The following is a 25,823-nucleotide window of genomic DNA, read 5'->3' on the forward strand; positions in this document are numbered from 1 at the left end:
TTATCATATCTCTTATAATAAGCTGGAAAATGTAAGTAAGTGTTTTCCTGCATTCTGTGAGCCATCATAGCAAATTACTGAACCCAAGGAAGGGTCACGGGAACCTTTGATTTATAGCCATTTGGTCATATGCGGAGGTGACAGCCTGGACTTGTGATTAGCATTTGAAGTGGGAAAGTCTTGTGCAGTACTCCAGGAGCACAGGATGCATCTGCATCTTGTGCTCCTGGAGTACTGTATGTGGTGGCACTGCAAAGCACGGCATCGCTCATGTACAGTACTACTTCCGGTGACGTGGGACACATGCGTCACAGCTCCGGAAGCACGTCATTGACGCACATCTGGTCTGCGGCTGTGGGTGCCCCACATCACCGGAAGCAATGTGAAATAACAGCAGAAGTAGGAAGAAAGGCAAAGCACTATAACCGTTACTACACAGTACAATGGCCCCCATACTCCCCCAAATGTACAACAACATAATGGCCCCTATAACCTCCCTTTGCCCAAAAGTCTCCCCGCACATTACTACACACCATGTTTTCCCTATTATAAGACCCTGTCTTATATTAATTTTACCCCCAAAAGATGGGGGCTGTCTTATTTTTAGGAGGTGTCTTATAATAGGGGAAACATGCAGCAGTGGGCTTCCCACAGAAGAGGCCCACCGCTGCTGCAGATGTCCAGGACGCTGTATACACAGTGTCACAGGCTGATCACCGCCATCCCTGTATGCAGCACTGGAGGCGGTGCTGGGCCTGTGACACTGTATACCGCTGTCTGGGATAGTAGAGGCAGCAGTGCTGGCAGTGAAGGGTGCCACACCTTGCATAGTCCAGCCCTCCAGCGGTCTGAGGGACAGTGAACTGGCCGCCTGTGTAAAAAGTTTGGGGATCCCTGGTCTTGTGGGACTGAGTTATTAACCTGTGGGATATGATGCTGTCTTCAGGGAGATAATGTCAGATTGAATTAAATCATAGGACACTCAGCTGATGTTGGAGAATCAGTCAATGTGGGTGAAAAAAATCCCTTATATCTGGGGACCAGGAGTATTGAGTGTTGTGAATATAGTAAAATAGTGGCTCCTGGGAGCTGAGCTATGAGGATACAAAGGCATAAGAATGATAAAACGGACTTTGGGGACTCCGGGAAAAGGGTAGGAGGTGGGTGAGGGATAAAAGACTACACAATGGGACAGTGTACACTGCTCGGGTGATGGGTGCAACAGATCTCAGAAATCACCACTGAAGAACTTATGTATGTAACCAAACACCACCTGTTCCCCCAAAACCTACTGAAATAAAGAAAAAAAAAAAAACGAGAAAAACAGTGGTTGTTTTGCTTTTCAGATTACCAATGCACCCTTTCAAATAGAATTAGCAATAGAATAAAAGATATGCATCATCTTTTCTATCTGCCGGGATAAGGTTCCAAACAGAAATAAGTTCTCTACTTTCTCAGCTCAGAGAAAGCCATCATTCAAAAGATTGACCGTCTTCTTACCCATAACCACTGGGCTTAGAGCTATAGATGTTGTGGAACCTTCACTTTCTTCTTGTTTAGGGGAGCCTATTCTGGACACAGTAATTATCATTCACAGAATGCAAGCAAGAAGGAGAAGAAGGAAGAGGAAAGATTGCTAAATCCTGTGTCTACTGGCTTGGAGCTATGTTTTCAGGCAGACAGATCCTTGATTTTATAGCTTCCTCTTTGCCCCTCCCCCAACTAAATGCCTATTTACTAACATTTCTTACCTGGTCATGTCATTCTGTACAAGCATTCGGTATGCAGTTGGTGCTGAACAGAAGACTGTGATGGGGTACTTGGAGAGTGTCTGAAATTTAAAAAAAGCAAACTCTTAGTCTTGCTACAACTTTAGTAAGTGCTTAAATGTCTTTGGTTGGCACAGCACAATTTAAACATTGTTTATGTTAATGTAAATGCATTCTTACTTTTTCTTGTAGAGTCATTCCTCAGTGTCTGCAAGATTGGTTCCAGGAATGCTTAAGTCCCTTATATAAAATGGTGTGGTATTTGCATATAACCTATGTATATCCTCCCGTATACTTTAAATCATCTGTAGATTACTTATACTGCCTAAAACAATGTAAATGCTATGTAAATATTTATTACATGGTATTTTTTTTTTGGTATTTTTTTAATTGTTGTATTTTGTTTTTTGTTTTTTGAAAGCCAAATACTTTCACTATGTGGCTGGCAGAATCAGAGGATGCACAACCTGTGGATATAGAGGGGGCCAACTGCATCTTTTCAGGCTTATTGACTTTCTGGATATGACATATCTTAAATCATATTGTCTACTCTGATCTCTGAAAGTTGCTTTATTCATCAGTTCTGTCAGCCATACTGCTTAATGCACTTCTAAATATTGACCTCCTTGTGCTCTGGCTTACTTGCAAAATAGAAGTTGGCTCAAAACGGGGTAAATAGTGTGCGAATACACATGCTCCCTGGATCCATGGAGAAAAAACACTACTCCATGCAGACTTTGCCCAGCCCGTATCTGAGGTATTCCACATCACGTCTGAGGGTGTCAAATCTAGCCAGAACCTGGGGAAACAAAGAGTATCCCTGATGTACATAGGAAAGCAAATACAAAAGACCAGTACGGCCGGGCACGGTGGCTCATGCCTGTAATCCCAGCACTTTGGGAGGCCAAGGCGGGTGGATCACGAGGTCAAGAGATCGAGACCATCCTGGTCAACATGGTGAAACCCCATCTCTACTAAAAATACAAAAAATTAGCTGGGCATGGTGGCACGTGCCTGTAATCCCAGCTACTCAGGAGGCTGAGGCAGGAGAATTGCCTGAACCCAGGAGGCGGAGGTTGCAGTGAGCCGAGATCGTGCCATTGCACTCCAGCCTGGGTAACGAGTGAAACTCCGCCTCAAAAAAAATAAATAAATAAAAATAAAAATTAAAAAAATTTAAAAAAGGACCAGTACATGGCCAGGCGCGCAGGCTCATGCCTGTAATCCTAGGACTTTGGGAGGCCAAGGCGGGCAACTCACCTGAGGTTGGAAGCTCAAGACCAGACTAACCAACATGGAGAAACCCCATCTCTACTAAAAACACAAAAAATTAGCTGGTCATGGTGGCACCTGCCTGTAATCCCAGCTATTTAGGAGGCTGAGGCAGGAGACTTGCTTGAACCTGGGAGGCAGATGTTACAGTGAGCTGAGATTGTGCCGTTGCACTCCAGCCTGGGAAACGAGCAAAACTCTGTCCCCCACCCTCCCCCGACAAAAAAAGACCAGTACGTAAGTCATCATTTTTGCAGTTTTGACACTTAAAGCTGCACTTCTGTGGAAGTATACCGTCCATTTACAGATAATCCTAAACCGAAACTGCTGTGGGTGTGTCCAGTCATTTTCGGAGATCCACTTGTTCCACTAGTAAAGAAAATGGCCATCATCTCATTGTGTTTTGTCTTCACACAGATGTGGCTGTCACTGGCATGTCTGCAAGGGAAAAACTATAATGACTGCATGTTAAACACAGCTTCACAGACGGTTACCACTGAAAAAGATTTGAGAAGCTATCCCCTTGAACCTCTTCATGTCACGAATCAGGTGCCAGTGGCTTAGCTTGAATTATAAGGTAAACGCCATCACTTTCTCTTCCGTTTAGGTGCTTTCCAGAATCAAAACTTTGTCCTCAAAAGGCCATTTATAATAGCTGCTTTCCTAGCTATTTATTCTATGATAAGGAAGGATTGAAGCATTTTTATCATACCTCCAGCAGAGTGAGGAGTCTGTGATCTTGCAGTCATGGATAAGGAAGAATTTCTCCCTCCCCTCCCCTGTGGATGCTTTAAAATGTGATTTTTAAAAATAGGTATGTTAATACAATACATATTAGTAAAAGTCATGGGGACTGATGACTCAACAAACTACAGCCTACTGTAGCTTGTACTCAAAATCTGGCCTGCCTCTTGTTTCTGTAAATGTTATTGCCCATTCATTGATGTATTATGTGTGGTTGCTTTCATACTACAATGGCAGAGTTGAGTAGCTGTGATGAGACTGACAATATGGCCTGCAAGGCCTTAAGTATTTATTCTCTGCCCCTTTTACAGAAAATGTTTGCTGAGTCTAGGTATAGTGGCTCACGCCTGTAATCCCAGCACTTTGGGAGGCCAAGGTGGGTGGATCACCTGAGGTCAGGAGTTCAAGACCAGCCTGGCCAACATGGGGAAATCCTGTTTCTACTAAAAATACAAAAATTCGCCAGGCACAGTGGCACACACCTGTAATCCCAGCTACTTGGGAAGCTGAGGCAGGAGAACCGCTTGAACTAGGAGGCGGAGGTTGCAGTGAGCCAAGATTGAGCCACTGCACTCCAGCCTGGGCGACAGAGCAAGACTTTGTCTAAAAAAAAAAACCTGCCAACTATGAAAGGGTGGTTTTTCTGTTTCCCACAAGAGTGTCTACATAGTTCTGGATATAGTAAACAATAAGGCTAAACAGGATCTAAAGCATCCATCCAGGGAAGAAAGAATTCCAGTTAAAGAGAAAGAAAACCTTGTAGTTCCAAAGGATAATCAGACTTCTATACAAGTCACACATTAGGGCAGCTGCACGCATACATATCAAGTATATGAGAATGAGTGGAAACAACCAGGCCATTCATAAGAAATATAGAAAAGCTCTTACTTTGTTTTTTTTTGTTTTTTTGTTTTTTTTTTTTTTTGAGGCAACCTCTCTCTCTCTCTCTCTCTCTCTCTCTCTCTCTCTGTCTCTCTCTCTCTCTCACCCAGGCTGGCATGCAGTGGCTCAACCTCCTGGCTTTAAGCGATCTACCTCAGCCTTCCGAGTAGCTGGGACTACAGGCATGCATCACTACACCTGGCTGATTATTTTTATTTATGTAGAGAACAGGCTTCACTATATATAATTATTTTTATTTATGTAGAGAGGAGGTTTCACTCTGTTTTCCAGGCTGGTCTTGAACTCCTGGACTCAAACCATCATCCCACCTCAGCCTCCTAAAGTGGTGATTTACAAGCATCAGCCACTGTACCCGGCTGAAAAGCTGTTTTCAAAACCTGGCAGAGCTACACCAAATGTTCAGTCTATGATTCCATAATTATCTGAATTAATTAAAAATAGTATTTATAGTCATGTTCCTATCACTTCTGTTATCAACACAGTTGCCCTGAAAACCTGAGGCAGAGTTATCTTACTGATCTCTTACTAGAAGCAGTACATACAGAAGTGAGGAATGTAGGCTCAGCAACCATACTGCCTGGGTTTGAAACTTAGCTCTGCTAGGTACTAGCATTTGACCTTATTTATCTGTGTAATTATAGTATCTAGGTTGCTGGGACGTTTTAATGAGGTAATATATCTGAAGTCCTTAAAATAGTTTCTGGTACATAACCATATCAATATAAGCTATGATTGCAATTACAACATTATTTTTATTAGACCAGTACTTGGCCTTTGGCAAGAACTCAATATTAGCAATTATAAATGTTATAGGAACAAGTCTATAGTTGCAAGCATGCTCCCAAATCCTTGAGTAAAGGTAGGAAGCTCATTCTAGTGAAGGACTTTGCTACCAGCTCAATTCTAGGTCATAACCAGTACTTGGCAAGAGTTCCAAGTAACCCATGGAAGCCCCACAAGCTAGGCTAGAACATCAGTGAAATTCAGTTTTATAATTTCACTGATTAACATTAAGTATTTTTCTTATTTTAACTTGATACCAGTGTTGGCTGTCAGCAAGGGAATGGCATAGCCAACACTGAAGGACTGACTGTGATCAATTTCCCTGGGAGATCATAACAGCTCTATGATGCTGTGATGCACTTGCAAGATCCTTCTGCAGGAATGAAGGATTTAATCCCCACAGGAGCTGGGAGCCCTCTTTAGAGAATGCCTTGACTGAAGAGAGCTGCCTTGTTAAAGGTCTTGCCTCCTAGGGACAGACCACATAATTACTGACCAATGTGGGTATATAAAGGCCAGGACCTATTGCCTTAGCTGGGAACAGCTTTGGGAGCTGTTCAACCTTCAGAGGTTCCAGTGGGTTGACTGAAGGCTTTGCAAGGAATACATCGCAAATAAATTTCTTTCTCTACCCAGTCCTACATTCTTACCCTTCCTTCACAGGTGTTAATACCAAGAGAACTCCTTAATAAACTTCTTATACACCAATCTCCATCTCAGGGGATCCCAACCTGCAGAAAGCACTCCAAGCTCCTTACCATCTCAGAGTTTCGCACTATTAGTACAGCAATAACTACCAATTGTTTCCTTTGCCTATTGTTTTTTTTTTTTTTTTTTTTGAGACGGAGTTTCGCTCTTGTTACCCAGGCTGGAGTGCAATGGCGTGATCTCGGCTCACCACAACCTCCGCCTCCTGGGTTCAGGCAATTCTCCTGCCTCAGCCTCCTGAGTAGCTGGGATTACAGGCACGTTGCCACCATGCCCAGCTAATTTTTTGTATTTTTAGTAGAGACGGAGTTTCACCATGTTGACCAGGATGGTCTCGATCTCTTGACCTTGTGATCCACCCGCCTCGGCCTCCCAAAGTGCTGGGATTACAGGCTTGAGCCACTGCGCCCGGCCCTTGCCTATTGTTTTAATTTGCATTTTTCTAATCACTACTGGGTTGAACATCTTTTTATTGTTGCCTTTCCTTTTGCGAAGCTGTTCTACAACAAGCATGGCTACTCACTTCATCATCTCCTTGAGGTTTCCCCATCCCTCTCTGGAATTCTGTGACACAATCAGCTTGGAGTGCAGATTTTCACATTTGGATGCAATGGCATCTATTGCTGGGGCTAAAATATCATTGGTGATAATGCACTTTGCTTTTGAAGATTGTAGTCTGTAGAGAATGTCTTTCTGGGTCAGCTGAGTGGTTCCTGGAATTAAAACTGTCCCTAAAGGAGCAGAAAAGAAATGGTGTTTAGAAGAAAGGTTATTTTTCATTATGTTAGTTAGAGTAGTGTAGATAACATCCATACATTCTGTATTTCTCAGAATGAGTTAGTCAGTTTATGAGCAAGGTATCTATTTGTCTTACTTCCATTTATCTGCTTTTGCCTTTCAAGGTATTTCAGAATCTATGATCCTTTTGGCCTAACATGAAAGCCTATTCAATACTGGATAATTATTCTTTATTTGAAGACCATCCGTAACATTGGGCTTGAAGAAAGTTTTGATTGAAAAGTAATATTACCCAATGTTTATTGAATATTTATTATATGTTTTAACTCATTCAGTCCCCCCCCAAAAAAAAACTTAAAAAAAAAAAACAAACCTATGACTCACTTGCCCAAGATATTACCTAAGTAGTAAGTGACAGTGCAGGAATGAACCCTGTAGCCTGACTCCAGAACTGTGGACTTGACCACTTCAACTTAGTGCCTCTTAAAATGTACATGATTGCTTTATAATTTCTTTCCAAAAGAAAGGGTGGAGGCATTCGTCTTTTCTGTGGTTCTATTCCTGCTGGTTGTATATTATACTGTAAGATAAAGTATAATGATTAAGAGTGTCCTGGAGCCAGACACACTTATAGCTGGGACTTGGACAAGCCACTTTACCTCTCTGAGCTTCAGGTTCTGCATCTGTAAAATGATATTATAATAATAATACTTCCCTTATAGGATAATTAGAGGATTAAATGAGTTAAAACATGTAAAGAACTTAGAACAGTGCTCAGTAAGCTTTGGATATAATTTTCTCAAAGGATAAATGGATTCTCAAAAATATGTAATCTGCCTCCTGGGCCCCACCACCCTTAGGTTCCAGACCCTTAAGACAGGGATGGAGGTTATTCACTTCACAATAGGTTTTACTCTTCCCAGGTGACACAGCAGGCAAGATTGGGGAACATATATCTGCCATTCCTGGACTCTTGACACTGGCTCATCATTTTACTTTGGAAAGGACCAGTTCTCTCCAGCAGGGTTCTTCAAGAAACCAACAACCAGGAGGCAGAACCAGGTTCTGTAGAATATCTTTTCTTTCTAATCAGGGCAACACAACAATTTTTGTGAGGCTGTAACTCTAAGGTTATCCTTTAAAGATGTTCCACCTAGGGATAAGGAATTAGCCTACCATGACTTAACACTTTTATATCATTTAAAGATATTTTTTGACAATAAGCCCATACCAAAATAAATATATTATGATTATTTAGGAAAATCTCCCATCCAACTTAGTTTAAATATGATCAGAAAGCAAACATTACTAACCTGTTCGCAGACAGGCCACATTTGTAAGCCACCACTCTGGGACCCTGGGCAGAATCAAAATTACTCGATCTCCTCTTTGTAGGGAACAAGCTTCTGAAAGTACATTGGCAAGTTTTCTAGACAGAGATCCCAGTTCCTCAAAACTCCATTTCACCTCTTTTCCTTTTCCATTGATCCACCAGAAGGCTGGATTTGAAGGTTTCTTTCCAGCCTGAGGAAAGACAAACCAGTCATGAATTTAAAGGTTGTTATACAGCTAACTTCTGGGTCAGCTGACTTAGTGGAATATATTAGCTGAAGAAAATTCACAAGTCATTAGTTAGAACATAAATGGAGTATTGGGAAATATCTCTAGGAGAGACATTATCAAGATGGATGACTAAAGATGCCCAGTACTCACCTCCTATCAGAAGGACCAAAACAGTGAGCAGATAACCACATGACAAATAGAATGTCAAAGGGAGAACACTGGAATTTAGCAAGGAAGTGATAAAACTCTCCAAGACCTGAAAACTAGGATGAAAGCATAAATGGGGAAGACCAGCAGCTGGCCAGGATCAACTCAGAGCCAAGAGGGACTCCATATGGTCAGGAAAATATAAATGGAAGATCCTCAGCAGCCCACATTCCCACCACAGATGCCTGAAATCCTACCTACAGGAGAGCCCCTCAGCCCTCACAGGTCCTGAGCCTAGTAAAAGCTATACAGTATAGTATGCTAGGATAGTATAATATTGTTCTAGAGAGGAAATTCATACCATACTAGGTCCCTGTGCCACAAACCCCAGGAACCAAGCTGCTACATAATTTTAGAAACAGAGCTACCACCATCTTGCCTTGGGGCCAATAGTCCCTGCATGTCCACATCCCTAAGGCCCTTCTGACATCCCCACACATTCACCTAGAGGGCTACAGCACTGCAACACCAGGTGGTTCCAGTGACATACCCAGGCCACTGGCACCCGAGCCTACACACAGCACTCTACCCCATGGAACAGAAAGTCCAGCACATCAGGGAGGCTGCGCCCTAATGTAAGGCACTGAAGCACACCCCCCAGAGCCTGAGAGCAGCCTTCCTGAGCCTGCTGCCATGAACATGATCTTGCCCCCTCTAGTGGCAGAGCCACTTTGTGCCTGCATGTGCCATCTGGGGACCAAAGGACTGGCCCATGCAGTCCACCACTACAAGTACCCATGTGCACTGCCAAAGGACTGAGGACTGACCCACTTGAGTCTTAACCTCCACTACTGCCAGTGCCTATGCACACTTTCTGGGAGCCTAAGGATCATCCTGCCTGGGACCCACTGGAACCACTGCTGGCATCCTCACAGTGAACAAAATAACACCTATCAATAACAATCTTGAATGTAAACAGTTTAAATTCCCCAAATAAAAGATATGGACTGTGTGGACTGACGGAATGGATAAAAAACAAGACCCAACTATAGGCTGCCTATAAGAAACTCACTTCACCTGTAAAGATACACGTAGATAGGGCTGGGCACGGTGGCTCATGCCTGTAATCCCAGCACTTTGGGAGGCTGAGGTGGCTGGATCATGAGGTCAAGAGAGCGAGACCATTCTGGCCAACATGGTGAAACCCTGTCTCTACTAAAAATACAAAAATTAGCTGGGCATGGTGGTGCGTGCCTATAGTCCCAGCTACTTGGGAGGCCGAGGCAGAAGAATCGCTTGAACCTGGGAGGTGGAGGGTGCAGTGAGCCAATATTGCACCACTGCACTCCAGACTGGTGACAGAGTGAGACTCTGTCTCAAAAAAATATAGATAGATAGATAGAAAATAGTATTTCAAACAAATAGAAACCAAAAGTGTGTAGGAATAGCTATGCTTATATCACGTGAAATACACTTTAAGTCAGAAAACATAAAAAGAGGCAAAGAGGGTCGTTATATAATGATAAATAGATCAATTCGGCAAGAGGATATAACAATTGTAAATATATATGCACCCAACATCAGCACACCCAGATATGTAAAGCAAATATCGTTAGATGTAAACAGATAGATAGATTCCAACACAACAATATTTGCAACTTTAACACTCCACTCTCAGCATTAGATGGATCATCTAGACAGAAAATCAACAAAGAAACATTGGATTTAAACTGCACTTTGAACCAAATGGACCTAACAGATATTTATACATTTCATCCAACAGCTACAGAATACACATTCTTCTCATCAGCACATGGCACATTCTCCAGAATAGACCATATTTTAGGGCACAAAACAAATTTCAACAAATTCTTAAAAACTGAAATCATACCAAATATGTTCTTAGACTACAGTGGAATAAAATTAGAAATCAACAACAAGAGGAACTTTGGAAAGTGTACACATACAGGGAAATTAAACAGCATGCTACTGAATGACCAGTGAGTCAATGACAAAAAGAAGGAAAGCAAAAAATTTCTTGAAAATAATGAAAATGGAAACATATCAAAATCAATGAGATAATGCAAATAGAGTGTGAAGAGGGAAGTTTATAGCCATAAACAACTATATCAGAAAAGCAGAAAGATTTCAAATAAAACATCTGAGAATGCACCTCAAGGAACCAGAAAAGCAAGAACAAACTAAATTGAAAACTAGTAGAAGGAAAGAAATAGTAAAGATCAGAACAGAAACAAATGAAATTGAGGCAAAAATTATAAAAGATCAACAAAACAAAATTTTTTTGAAGAAAAACAAAATAGACAAATTTATAGCTAGATTACGAAAAAAAAAAAGATCCAAATAAATAAAACCATTAAAGACTATTATGAACAACTATCTGCCAACAAATTGGAAAATATAGAGGAAATAGATAAATTCCTAGACACACATAACCTACCAAGATTAAACAATGAAGAAATAGAAAACCTGAACAGACCAATAATGTGTAATGAGATTGAATCAGTAATAAAAAGCCCAGAACTGGATGGCTTTACTGCTGAATTTTACTGAACTTTTAAATAAGAACTAACACTGTTTTGTTTTTGTTTTTGTTTTTGTTTTTTGAGATCAAGTCTTACTCTTGTTTCCTAGGCTGGAGTGCAGTGGCACAATCTTGACTCACTGCAACCTCCACCTCCCAGGTTCAAGTGATTCTCCTGCCTCAGCCTCCTGAGTAGCTGAGATTATAGGTGTGCGCCACCATACCCAGCTAATTTTTGCATTTTTAGTAAAGAAAAGGTTTCACCATGTTGGCCAGACTGGTCATGAACTCCTGACCTCAGGTGATCCACCTGCCTCAGCCTCCCAAAGTGCTGGGATTGCTGGCATGAGCCACTGTGCCCAGCCTTAACACTAATTCTTCTCAAACTCTTTTTAAAAACTGAAGAAGGAAGAAGAATTCTTCCTAGGGCATTCTACCGAAACTAGATAAAGACACCACACTTTTTAACTTCAAATCATACTATAGAGCTATAGTAACCAAAATAGCATGGTACTGGCATAAAAACAGACACATAGACCAATGAAACAGAATAGAGAACCCAGAAATAAACCCACACGTTTACATTCAACAGATTTTCAACAAAGATGCCAAGAATATACACTGAGGAAAGGATATCCTCTTCAGTACATGATGCGAGGAAAAGCGGTATCCACATGCAGTAGACTAAAACTAGAGCCCTATCTCTCACCATATACAAAAATCAATTCAAACTGGATTACAGACTTAAACGTAAGACTCAAAACTATAAAACAACTGATGAAAACAGTGTAAATGCTTCAAGTCATTGGTCTAGGCAAATATTTTATTGTTTTTAATTTTAATTTTTTTATTTTAAAAAAGTTTTATAATAAATTTAATGAAATCGGACAGCCTTCTGAGCCAGAGTAGTCTCTGAGACTCCCCTAGCAGATATTTTAGGGATAAGGATATGAAAATAGGCAACAAAAACACACAAATGGGACTATATCAAACTAAAAAGCTTCTGATCAGTAAAGGAAGCAATCAACAGAGAGAAGAGACAAGATGTAGAATGGGAGAAAATATCTGTGAACTATTCGTCTGACAAGGAACTAATATCCAGAATATACAGGGAATGTGAATAACTCAACAGCAGTAAATAAATAAATAAATAAATAAATAAATAAAAACCCACAAACAATTCAATTAAAAATGGACATAGGATCTAAATAGACATTTTTCAAAAAACATACTAACTGGCAGCAAGAATATGAAAAAATGCTCAACATCATTAATCAGGGTAATTCCAATCAAAACCACAATGAGATATCATGTTACGCCAGTTAGAATGGCTATTATCAAAAAGACAAAAGATAAATGCTTGAGAGGATGTGGAGAAAAGGGAACTCTTAAACACTATTGGTGAGAATATAAATTACTATAGCCATTGCAGAAAACAATATAGAGGCTTCTCAAAAAACTAAAAATAGAACTACCATATGATCTAGCAATCTCACCACTGGATATTTTTTCAAAGGAAAGAAAATCAGTATATTGAAGAGATAGTTGCACTGCCATGTTTATTGTAGCACTGTACATAAAAGCCAAGATAAGGAATCAACTTAAATGTCCATCAACAGATGAATGGATAAAGAAAACATGGTATAGTATTGCACAGTGCAATACTATTCAGCCATAAAAAAGAATGAAATTCTGTTGTTTATGGCAACATGTATGAACTTGGAGGACATTATGTTAAGTGAAACAAGTCAGACATGGAAAGATAAATGCCACATGTTGTTACTCATATGTGAGAGCTTAAAAAAAAAAAAAAAAAGAGCTTCACTGAACTTCAGCCTGGGCAACAGAGCAAGACTCTGTCTCTTAAAAAAAAAAAAAAAAAAAAGACCTTGGCCAGGCACAGTGGGTGGCTCAGATCTATAATCCCAGCACTTTGGGAGGCTGAGGTGGGCAGATCACTTGAGACCAGGCGTTCAAGGCCAGCCTGGCCAACATGGGAAAACCTTGTCTCTATTTAAAATACAAAAATTAGCCGGTGTGGTGGCAGGTGCCTGTAGTTTTGGGTGCTTGGAAGGCTGAGACACAAGAATCTCTGGAACCTGTGAGGCTGAGGTTGCAGCGAGCTGAGATTATACCACTGCACTCCAGCTTGAAATTGTGTCTCAAAAAAAAAAAAAAAGCTCATAAAAGTTGAGAGTGGAATTGTGGCTTTTAGAGGCTGAGAAGGGTAGTGGGGAGAGGAGGATAGGAAGAAGTTGGTTAACAGATGCAAAATTATAGCTAAATGGGAGGAATAAGTTCTAGTGTTCTCTAGCACTGTAGGGTGAATACAGTTAAGAATAATTTGTGTATGTTCAAAAAGCCAGGAGAGAGGATTTTGAATGCTCCCAGCACAAAGAAATAATGCATGTTTGAGATGATGGGTAGCCTAATTACTCTGATTTGATCACTACACATTTTATACATGTATCAAAAAAACATCTCTGTACCCCATAAGTATGTATAATTATCATGTAACTAAAAATAACAGAAAAAATAATAACTCTGGGGTCCTTATTTCTAGATGGTGGAAGCCATGTCGTTTCTTTTGGCCCACATCATTTCCCATTTAGCCTGATCATTTTTCTTTACAATAAGTGAGAATTGTTGCATTCCTTTACATTTTCCTCAATGATTTATCTGTGCCTTCTTTTCTACCATTTCTGACTCCTGGAATTACTTTACACGCTTCTCCTTTTTGTTTTTGTTTTTTTAAAGTCAACCTAGAATTCTACATTTATGTAATCCAGGGTCTCTCAACTAACCATGGAACTTTTGACATTTTGGGTCAAAGAATTCTTTGTTTTGGGGGCTGCTCTGTGCATTACAGGATATTTAGCAGAATCCCTGGCTTTTACCTGTTAGATGTCGGTAGAAACTGCCTCCACCCCTGTCACAGCAACAAAAGTATTTCCAGACATTAGAGTTGTTACCTAGAGGTAAAATTACTCCCAGTTGAGAAACTGGTCTGACTGGCCCTTGCCCCATACCTTTTCGATATCAGTCCATTGGTCCAGGACATCGTTAGCAAAGTTGAAATACTCTGGAATCTCCAGTTTGAAGTCCTGTTTCATGGATTCATAATTGGAGAAATTATGAGGGGTTGCTGTTCTATTTTCTTTATGCAGTGCCCTCACAGAACCAGAAATTGGTAGGCGCTGTAAACACTTGGCATGACGTAGCGTCTTCATGGTGACACGAGCTAGCAACAGTTTTGTTGGATCTTTTAGCACTCAGGATTTGCACAGAGACCAGTCCATCTAAAAGACAAGCAAAAAGGACATATATTTGTTTCTGTCCCTGAAGGTAGCCATACCCCAAAGTGGCTAAGTTTTGTTATTATTGATAATCATCATGATAGTACCATTTTCTGAGTACATTCTGTGTTCTAAAAACTGTGCTCAGTGTTTTATATACACTTCATCATTAAATCCTCAGAGAAACCCTGTGAAGTGGGTACTATTATCATCTCTGTTTACAGATTGAGAAAATTATTTGTAAGAGGCATTGGTTGGATTGGAACCCAGAACTATCAGGTCCTAGCCCATTCTCCTGAATACTGTGCCCTATTAACTCCTATATGCATTTCCAAAGAAGTAAAAATCTGGGTCACCCTCTTAATCTCACTGAAAGCAAAGGGCTAAGCCTTTTTGTCTGATGTCTTTAACCTGCGGATTTCAAAGTAGGGCAGAAATTTTAAGGAACGTTTTTCAAAGTGGATACTCTGTAGATGAAGCAACCGACAGTAGCCCAATAGTAGTACCAATTAGACATGAAAGCACTGTCACAGTTTATAAACTGTGTAGTTTATAGGCTGTAGTTCCCATGTTCTCAATAGGGGCCCACACTACTTTCAAGTCCAGGCTTGGAGCTGAATTTACTGGAGATGTAATAACGGGGCTTTAACATTTAAGACTTTCGTGGGGGAGGCCCCTCTGGGCCATCACCTGCTTCTGTGGGAAATCATTTGATCACAGTGTTATTTATTTGGTTGAGGCTGTTAAAAATACAGTTCTAGGGATTATGAGTGAGGTTCTCCTCATTATACTTCCTGTAATTTTCCAAATTTCCTATAATGTAATATGTATTACTCTCATAATCATTAAATCATCATTCTGATTACAGTTCTGTGTAAAGCAGTCTGGCTATGTGGAAACATTTCTGTGTTGATACATTGCCAAAACAATACATAATTGCAGATGTCAGCTAAATGGACAGTTTAGCTGACATCTGCAATTATTGCAGTTTTACTCTAAATGGACCAGTGTTTGGATATCATGTTGATATACCCAGTGCATCAGGAAACCTGGGTACTTCTGCCCCTCTCATTTGTTTGTGTGAAGACATGACAAGTCAGTGATCTTGAGCCCTCTGAGACCATCTGGTTCCAGCTTTTTCATTTTTCACCTGCAAAGAAAACTGGAGGCCCAGAGAAGGGAAACAACCTGCTTCATTCTGTCATACCAGAGTTAGAACTAGAACTCTGGTCTTTGGATTCCCATTTGGATGTTTTTACTATCATTCAACAGGATTTCAATAGAGCGGTGGTTCGCAGTTCAGCTGAACATTTGAATCACCAAGAAAACTTTGTTTAAAAACAAACTCTGATGCCTAGGTCTTGTATCAATTAAATCAGAATATTTCGGAGTGGGCTCTTTGCCCATTCCTATATTTTTTAAGTTTCCTCAGAAGATTTTAATGGGCAACAGTCATAGTTGAGAATCACTGATTTAGAGGCTGTGATTTGTGGACCAGCATTATCATCATTATCACCTGGAAGCTTGTTAGAAGTGCACATTATTAGGCCCCACTCCAGATCTACTGAATTAGTAGATGTTGACATTTTAACAAGATCCCAGTTAACTGGTATTTACATTCAAGTATGAAAAGCACCAGTCCATAGTATGATGGCTAAATATATTGGCTACTGAGCCAGATAGTCATGTGATACTGTCTCCCAGTTTTGCCTCTTATGAACTGTGTGACCTTATTTGAATTATTAATCACTCTGAACCTCAGTTTCACATTTTACCAATGGAGCGACTAACAAAATCACCATCAGAGATTTATCCTGAAGACTGAATGTGATAATGCATGTGAAATGCTGATCATGGTGCCAAGCATATTACTCTCTATTAGAATATGGGTCAGCAAACTTTTTCTGTAAAGGGCCAGATAGTAAATATTTGAGGCTTTGTGGGCCATATGGTCTCTGCTGCACGTATTTAAGTCTGCCCTTGAGAATGCAACCATTGACAGTACATAGATAAATTTTGGCATGGCTGTGTTCCAATAAAACCTTATTTATGGGTACTGAAACTAGAATTTCATTTAATTTTCATGGGTCATGAATTAGTATTCCTCTTTTGGTTATTTTTTCAACCATTAAAAAATTTAAAAACCATTCTTAGTTCAAAGGCTATACAAAAACAGGCAGAGGGCTGGATTTGACCCATGGGCTGCAGTTTGCTGATCTTTGCAGTGTGATGTAAGTTCTTTTTTTTTTTTTTTTTTGAGATAGAGTCTTGCAATGTTGCCTGAACTGGAGTGCAGTGGCATGATCTTGGCTCACTGCAACCTCTGCCTCCCAGGTTCAAGCAATTCTCCTGCCTCCATCTCCTGAGTAGCTGGGATTACAGGCACCCACCTAATTTTTGGTCTTTTTAGTAGAGATGGGGTTTCACTATGTTGGCCAGGCTAGTCTTGAATGCCTGACCTTGTGATCTACCCACCTCGGTCTCCCAAAGTGCTGGAATTACAGGCGTGAGCCACTGCACCTGGCCACTGTGATATAAGTTTTACCAGAGCAGGGGCCTTTTCTGTTACATTCATGCTACTATCCCTTGAAATTATAGTAGCATTTGGCCCATAGTGTGTACTTGGCATATGTTTGTTGAATGAATAAATGGCTTTTTCAGAAGGGATAGACCTGAAATGTGCCTTTACTGCTTTAACCAGATTTATGTGAATTCTGCGCTGTCTACATGTGGCAGTTTTTCAAAAAATTGAATTAAATAAATTTTAAAATTAGTTCATCAGTCACACTAGCTACATTTCAAGTGGTTAATATCCTCATGTGGCCAGTGGCTATTGTATATAGGTTAGTACAGACATGAAACATTTCTTTTGTTGTAGAACATTCTTTTGGACAATGCTAATCTATATTAATAGTAAATAAGAACTAGATTGATAGGAAACATTAAAATACAGGAAAACTGAAGGGGAGGCTTTCCAAGATAAGATTTTTCTAAGGTCCAGTTTAGTAAACTGTTGTCTAGGGTTCTCTTGCCTATATATTCCATGGGAGGGGAAGTATTAACAAAAATTTCTTGACAGGCTTTAAGAGAAAAGGCTGCTCTTAAGAACAGAAGTAAAATCACTCTGAATCCCAGTTTCCCTGTAGGTTAAGACCTCAAGTCCAACAATGCCATTCTGTTTGGCATTGGGGATTAGGTAGGGAGGGAACTACTGGTCCCTGCCGTTTGCTGGCAAGTCACAGCCTATGCTTTTGGCTGCTCTCCTCAACAGAATTAGCGTCAGTTTTATTTTAACTGAAAGAAGTTAAGCAATCAACAGTCTGTCTCTATGTTTTTAAATTTTTTTTTCATATCTTCAAATGGCTCAAAAAAAACATTAAAAAAAAATCTGCCTCCCACTTGTAGTTTCAAAGCTGCCTGGTTTGCTCTCACCCCAGGAAACCATTATTATTTCTACTTACTTTTCAAGGTTTCTTTTTGTGCATTCAACCAAGTTATGAGTATAGATTCTTCTCCACCAATTTTAACAGCAGAGACCCCAGAATACACACTATTCTGCCCACTAAAAACATTTTTAACAATGTACTTTTTGAGGGCTTTCTATACCAGTGCACCATTTTTTTAAATGAAATATTTATTTATTTATTTTTTCCTCCCCCAACCCCCTGCAAAGACAGGATCTCACTCTGTCACCCAGATTGGAGTGCAGTAGCATGAGCATAGCTCACTGCAGCCCCAAACTTCTGGGAGGATCCTCCTGCCTCAGCCTCCAGAATACTTGGGATTACAGGTGTGTGCCACTACAACCAGGTAAGTGTTTTTAAAATTTTTTTTTAGAGATGGGATCTTGCCATGTTGCCCAGGCTGGTCTCAAACTCTTGGCCTCAAGCAATCTCCTGTACCAAGCACTTTGCAGTTATTTATTATTTCCATTTACAGACAAGGAAATATACACAAACATGCACACAGCTTCCCAAAGCACTAGGATTACAGGTGGGAGCCACCACATTTGTCCCTGTCCTGGTTTTTCTTATAACAGCTGCATGACATTCTAGTGAAGAGCTGCACGGTAATTTCTTAAACCCATTCCTTATCAATGATCACTTGAGTTGTTTGTATAATTTTGCAATTTAGATAAAATTTTGAAACTATTTCTTCCAAAAGGAATGTCCTGATTCTTTCATTACTTGGATGTAAAAATGAATAGTATTTTTAAATGGTTGAGAAGTATTAGAAAAAAATTTCTGATCCTATTAAGAGGCAGGAATTTGGACAAATATCTTAAGATCTCGTGCTTCATTCTTGGTAGGTTGGCATGATTCATTTATATATTCAACAATTCTTAATCACTAGCCATGAATTATTTCAGACATAGAGGATGTGAGAGGGAATGAGACAAGGTCCTCCTTGCTCTCATGGAAAGACACACGTAGTAAACAAAGCAACAAATAAATGTGATATTACACAAGAAAAGAGAGTAATGGGAGAAAAGGGACACTCTTTTAGAAGGTCTCTCTAGGGAGGGTAACATTTTTGCTGAGATCTGGCAAGTGGTTGTACTATCAAGCACTTTGCAGATATTATTATTTCCCTTTTACAGACAAGTATATACAAACATGCACACATATTTAAATTGGACAGTGCATTTATTCATTAACCATGTATTTCTTGAATAATTCCTATATGCTAGACCTGTACTAAATGCTGAAAATACAGCTGTAAACAAAACATAGCTTGTCTTGCTCCCATAAAGTTTATGGACTATTAAGGAAGACATTAAATAATTATGTAAATATTAATATGATTGGGGCTTGCTAATAATTCTTTTTTTTTTTTTTTTTTTGAGATGGAGTTTTGCTCTTGTTACCCAGGCTGGAGTGCAATGACGCGATCTCGGCTCACCGCAACCTCCGCCTCCCGGGTTCAGGCAATTCTCCTGCCTCAGCCTCCTGAGTAGCTGGGATTACAGGCACACACCACCATGCCCAGCTAATTTTTTATATTTTTGGTAGAGACGGGGTTTCACCATGTTGACCAGGATGGTCTCGATCTCTTGACCTCGTGATCCACCCGCCTCGGCCTCCCAAAGTGCTGGGATTACAGGCGTGAGCCACCGCGACCGGCCGCGGCTTGCTAATTCTGAATAGAATCAGAGTTTAGTATGATTTCTTCCCTAGCCCCCATACAGTACTCTACGCCACATTCAGAATCCTTCAAATGTATGTTGAAAGGAAAATTGACCAGTCATTTGGAGCTTAAAATGAACCTAACCATTCTGTTACCAAAAAACAAACATCAGCATCCTCTTAGTCAAAACCATAAGATTGCCTTCTCCTCAACAAAGTTCTTTTCCTACCTTTTCATTGATCTTAGCATTTTACAACTTGTTTTACAGGTTTGTAAAATTATCTGTAGGTAAAAGAGCTGAGATAACTTTCCCAGGGTGACTCCAGATTTTTATACTGAGCCACAGAAACATTGGTAAGGAAAACTCTTCTAAGAAAGACAATACCACTCCTGGTCAGATGGGCTTCTGTAAGTATTTAAGGTCTCATCTGAAATGCAAGCTTTTTGTCCATACAGCCAAGGGGGCTTTGACCTCCCCACATCTCCATAAACATTCTTCCCTCTACGTATCCAAGTAATAATAGTAGTTTAACATACATAGCCACAACACAAGGTAAAGCCACTGCTGTTCTCTCCAACCCCAACCAGACCCTGCCAGAAACCCCTCCTATACAGAACTTTTGCAGCTGCCTGTGACCACCTAAAGGAGAAATGTGGCTGCTCTTAGGTTTGTTTGCATCTGTTTCCCAAAGTTTCCTAGAGGTAATTTACGTACTTACTGGATGATGCAGAAGATGGATTCCCATCTGTCACTGAGCAAGGTGGGAAGTTAAGCAGACAGAACAGTGAAAAACTCAGCCACTATCTGGTCGTTTTTTGTTTCCTTGTTTGTTTGTTTGTTTTTGAGATGGAGTCTTGCCCTGTCACCCAGGCTGAAGTACAGTGGTGCAATCTCAGCTCACTGCAGCCTCCGCCTCCCAAGTTCAAATGATTCTCCTGTCTCAGTTTCCCGAGTAGCAGAGGTTATAGGCACATGCCACCACACCCAGCTAATTTTTATATTTTTAGTAGGGAGGGGGTTTCACCATGTTGGCCAGACTGGTCTCAAACTCCTGACCTCAAGTGATCCATGTGCCTCAGCCTCCCAAAATGCTGGGATTACAGGCGTGAGCCACTGCATCTGGCTCAATTAAAATTTTTTTTTTTAATTTTATCAAGTTAACACATGTACATAGTTTTTCAGAAAATCAAATAGCACCAAAAGGCTCAACATGAAAACTCAGCTGCTATATTTATAGCCTTTTTTGTGTGCATACCCCTCATCACTTAATAGTATCACATAACTGAGAAATTCTGAGAGAAACCTTGGCTGCCCAAGACTTGACTTTAATGACAGCATTTTTGATTTGTTGGTTTCGTTCACCTGTTAATTATCTTTGCTTGAAAATCAGATGTGCCAGTTCAGGAAATCTTACACAGGAGAGGAGATGAGGTACTCACTAGACTTAACAGATTCCAACACAGCTGGCGATGATGGCAGACTCGTTTCCTAGTAGAGCAGCCCTGAAACTTGAGTTCTCTCTTCTGCTTTTTTGGATAGCAGTCAACAGAAGAGGGAGGAGTAGGCTGACAATCGGGAGGAGCAAGACTGGCCCAAAGCATTTTTCTTGATTGGTGGAGACATTCTGGAGGGTGGAGCCAAGCTCGAGGCTAAAGTTTACGCTGAAAGTTTGCCCAACTCCCAGAGATTTCTCTTACAGGTAATGAGTTACATATACACAACAAGCTATTGAGGGAAAGCAAATATATTCACAAGAAGGAATGTGTCCAAGGAGTTCCTCAAGTGGTTAGTTCTGTAAAGGGGCAGAGAGGGCACTTCTCAGAAGAAGGAAAGAACAGATGGAGGAAGCCATAGAGGAGTTTCGAAATTGAAAGGAAAAAGTTGAAGGATGGTTATGGGTTCGCCTAAATCTTAGCAAACCAGTTGCTGTGTTTATCTGTTGAAGTGGCAGGACTAAACATAAAGGCTATCAGGTTACACCCCTGCGCGAATCTTTCAGTGCTTCTCTGCCCGCTCCAGGTAAAATCCGAGTCCTTAGGTGAACTGCAACGAGCTGTAAGATCTGGCACAGAGACCCCTGATCCACAGCCTATTTCCCCTCCTCTGCCTTACTCTGTACAGCCACCAGCCTCCTTGCTTTTTCTCAAACATACTTGCCTGTTTCAGCCCTGACTCTCTGAATTCACAGTTCCCACTGACTGGAACTCTTCTCTCAGATATCCTCCTGGCCAAATTCTTCATTTTATGAGGTGTTCATTTTTTTTTTTTTTTTTAAGAAGATTAAATGCCAATTTATTTAACTCCCCGGGCGAGGTTCCATGGTCCAGGGGAAGGGGCAAGGGAAGTCGCACCAACTTCCTGGGGCGTGGGGTTTTTATGGCTAGGAGGAACGAGCAACAGCTGGGTGCTCTGATTGACAAAGAAACTTCCTAACAAAGAACTCTTCCCTTACCACATTTTTAAAAGTAGCACGCTTCATTTTTTCTCTTTTACCTTTTTAAAAACTGTTTGCATCTCTTACCATCACCGTTGAGGGTAAGAACTCTTTTGTTTGATGGTGTTATCTATTGCCTGGAATATTGCCTGGCAAATTTTAGGCATTCAATAACTAGTTGATGGATATGTAAATAAATAAAGGACTCTTTCAATTACATGTGATAGAGACCCAACTTAAATTTACTTAAAGAGGAATTTATTGGTCACTTTTGAGTCCTAGGAATTTTTTGTTGTATTTTTTTTTTTTTTTTTTTTAAGACGGGGTTTCACCATGTTGGTCAGGCTGGTCTTGAACTCCCGACCTCAGGTGATCTGCCCACCTTGGCCTCCAAAGTGCTTGGATTACAGGCGTGAGCCACCATGCCCGGGCTTTTGTTGTTAATTCCTTAGAATTTTCTATGTAATCACATTATCTGCAAATCAGTTAACAGATTTTACTTCTTTCTTTTAGATCTATATGCCTTTTATTCAACCGGCACAGTGTCTCATGCCTGTAATCCCAGCACTTTGGGAGGCTAAGGCAGATGGATTTTGAGACCAGCCTGGCCAACGAGGTGAAACCCTGATTCTAAAAATACAAAAATTAGCCAGGCATGGTGGTGTGAACCTGTAATCCAAGCTACTTGGGTGGCTGATATAGGAGAATTGCTTGAAACTGGGAGGCAGAGGTTGCAGTGAGCCAAGATTTCACCCCCGCACTACAGCAGTGGTGAAATGCGGTTGTGAAATCCAGAGTTTTTTTGAAACTCCATCTCAAAAAAAAAATCTGACTCCAAAACTCACATTCTCTATACTACATTATGAGGCCTCTTGCTCTTTTAATTTATCTGAAGCACAGTGTTTATAATCTTTATGGACAATAAAGTTGTAACAAGGATAGTGAAGACACTCTGAACAAACTATGGATTCCATCTGCCTCAGCCTCTCAAAGTGCTGGGATTACAAGCGTGAGCCACTGTCCTCAGTTGGAGTCAGATTTTAGTAGGGGAGAGGCCTGTAACATGAGATAGGGTGTTGCAAGTATATGTGCATGTCATACATCAAATGGATCTTCAGAAGGTATCTGAGCTTTACCAGGTAGACCCAACAGACAGAGGATGAAAGTCACACCCAGCACAGTAAGCCCTCTTACTCTAATCTTATTTCCTTACCCTCAACAATGGAGGCTCTGGAGTTTAAAAGAAAGAGAAGGGAAAGGTGTTAGTGACAAATAAGGCGACTTGTTTCTATTCCAGGTATCGAGCCAGAAGAAGAGTAGAGCGGACAACCCAGCTACCCACCTCCACCCCTGTCCTACTCTCTCTGGCCTGCCATCTGTCTCTACTTCACTTTCTGGCTCAGTTCCTCACTCAGCCAGCCAGAGGGGGATATCAACCAAGGAATGTGATGCCAGTCTCTTCTTAAAACCACCTCTACGTAGAGGATTCCCTTGGTATTCCTGACAGCAGAGAGGGTGAAAAAAATACTCTTTGCCCTCTTCCCAGGCTTCTAAGTAAACCTAGAAGCAGGATGGTGAGGCTGGGAAATTGCTTGGAGGTAGCAGGGCCAGTTGACCTACCTTTTTGCAAACCTGGAGAGAGGTACTTCACTTAGTCCTTGTTGATAGTTCTCTTAGAATACGAAGGGCAGAGGCTTAGTGTCTCTTCATTCTTATTGGGCTTTAGTTCGGAAATGTGGAAAATAGTCCAATAGACATTTCCTAACTAAAGCCCAAAGCCCATTCTTTGGGCTTTAGTTAGGAAATGCAGAAAAATAGTAGGTCTTACTGACTATCATTTTGAGATACACACACACACACACACACACACACACACACACACACAGACACACACACACATATATATAGGATTACAATATAACATACATATATGTACATTCATATATGCACATAGATACATGGCTATTACCTTTTGAAACATAAATTAGTTCATATTACACATACCTCACTTTGAAGATCTTTCTTTTCTTTTTTTCTTTCTTTCTTTGAGATGGAGTTTCACTCTTGTTGCCCAGGCTGGAGTGCAATGGTGCAATTTTGGCTCACTACAAGTTCCCCCTCCCGAGTTCAAGCGATTCTCCTGCTTAAGCCTTCAGAGTAGCTGGATTACAAGTGCCCACCACCACAGCTGGCTAATTTTTGTATTTTTAATAGAGATGGGGTTTCACCATGTTGCCCAGGCTGGTCTTGAACTCTAGACCTTAAGTGATCTGTCCACCTCAGCCTCCCAATGTGCTGGGGTTACAGGCATGAGCCACTGTGCCCAGCCAGATCTTTTCATATTAACATGTTTAGATATAATAGGATATCTCTGGGGTACTGAGAACCGGTATGAAATGGCTAGAAACACTTCGAAGCAAACTGACCAACACAAAAAGCCTGAGTATCAACCTTAACTCTTTTTTGCTAAAAAGTATCTTTACCAAACCTTCCAATTAGCAACAGCTACAACAAAATAGCAGCAGTGAACATTTATTGAATATTTGTATATGTGACTGACATGATTATTTTATTCAATACTCACAATGACTTTTAATGTATATTCTATGGCTATTCTCATTTTACTGATGAGGAACATGAGGATTAAAACAGTTAACTTGCCCAAGGTCACAGAACTACCAATGTGGTAGACTCAGTATTTAAACTCAGGACTGTCTGACCCCTAAAGTATATTCTTAATCAATTTGTCTTTGTTCATCTATACATTGAATGCTGTACTCTCACTGAGGATGTGGCTTCCCTTCAATTTTTAGTTTAAATATAAATTATTCAACCTAAGTATTCATGTAGATAATTCTTATTTAGGCCTCATTTGTGCTAAAATAGCGTCTAAACTCGTTACCCTAGACTTTTTTTTGTTTGTTCATTTATTTATTTATTTAAGACATGGTCCCATTTTGTCTTCCAGGCTGGAGTGCAGTGGTGCAATCATGGCTCACTGCAGCCCTGACCTCCTGGGCTCAAGCGATCCTCCCACCTCAGCTCCCCAAGTAGCTGGGAACACAGGCGTGCACCACCACACCTAACTTTTGTATATTTTATAAAGATGGAGCTTCACCATGTTGCTCAGACTGGTCTGGAACTCCTGAGCTCAAGCGATTCATCTGCCTTGGCTGCCCAGTGCTAGGATTACAGGTATGAGCCCTCGCGCCCAGCTAGACTCTCAGATGTACACTGTAACTACCCTGAAATTTATGCTTCTTACATTAGTGTTTTACTCAAGACTAGTGTTCTGCATTGGTGAACCTTGCAATCCATAGTATGATTTGAGTGCTAAATGGAAATATTTTCCTCTAACTTATCAAACTGAGATGCCACCATTGGGGATTCACTCTTTGGACCATTGACTAAAGTGAAAGTAAGAAGCAGGCAGATGATCTAGAAGTGCTCAAAGAAGTAGAACTAAATAATGATTACTTTGGAACATAGATTATTCAACCAAATCTCAAAGGAGTGAGAAGGAAGTACACACAAAACACCTGGAAAAGTTTAAGAAGAAAGATTTGTATGTATAGAGTATAAAATTCCAGGAGAAAATTGGAGGGGAAGACATTCATTGACTTTTGCCCTTAAGAACATAGGCCCGCTGGGTGCGGTGGCTCACGCCTGTAATCCCAGCACTTTGGGAGGCCGAGGCGGGTGGATCACGAGGTCAAGCGATCGAGACCATCCTGGTCAATGTGGTGAAACCCCGTCTCTACTAAAAATACAAAAAATTAGCTGGGCATGGTGGCGC

General features: G+C 40.7%; 2 protein-coding genes across 8 annotated transcripts in view; one reads left to right on the forward strand and one right to left on the reverse strand.

Moving 5' to 3' along the window:
- ERI2 (ERI1 exoribonuclease family member 2) overlaps positions 1-4,464 on the forward strand; it is a 30,555-nt gene extending 26,091 nt beyond the window's left edge. For all 4 annotated transcript variants that reach the window (XR_012512759.1, XR_012512760.1, XR_012512762.1 and 1 more), the window contains one exon: positions 3,459-4,464. The gene's annotated coding sequence lies outside the window, so the exon portion shown is untranslated. The remainder of the gene's footprint in view (positions 1-3,458) is intronic.
- Positions 1-25,823, reverse strand: part of ACSM3 (acyl-CoA synthetase medium chain family member 3) — a 48,702-nt gene that overhangs the window by 17,120 nt on the left and 5,759 nt on the right. The window contains exons 1-7 of one of the 4 annotated variants that reach the window (XM_074381967.1): positions 21,033-21,154; positions 14,199-14,468; positions 8,231-8,441; positions 6,703-6,910; positions 3,336-3,479; positions 2,412-2,568; positions 1,752-1,831 (exon numbers count right to left, since the gene is read on the reverse strand). In XM_074381967.1, the coding sequence (XP_074238068.1) occupies positions 1,752-1,831; positions 2,412-2,568; positions 3,336-3,479; positions 6,703-6,910; positions 8,231-8,441; positions 14,199-14,399 (1,001 nt within the window). In that variant the 5' untranslated portion in view covers positions 14,400-14,468; positions 21,033-21,154. Of the gene's footprint in view, positions 1-1,751; positions 1,832-2,411; positions 2,569-3,335; positions 3,480-6,702; positions 6,911-8,230; positions 8,442-14,198; positions 14,469-20,311; positions 20,536-20,955; positions 21,155-25,823 lie in introns of those variants that run through there. The other 3 variants (XM_074381968.1, XM_074381969.1, XM_074381970.1) reach the window with 3 other exon arrangements.

Source organism: Saimiri boliviensis, chromosome 12 (assembly GCF_048565385.1).
Source record: "Saimiri boliviensis isolate mSaiBol1 chromosome 12, mSaiBol1.pri, whole genome shotgun sequence".
NCBI lineage: Eukaryota > Metazoa > Chordata > Mammalia > Primates > Cebidae > Saimiri > Saimiri boliviensis.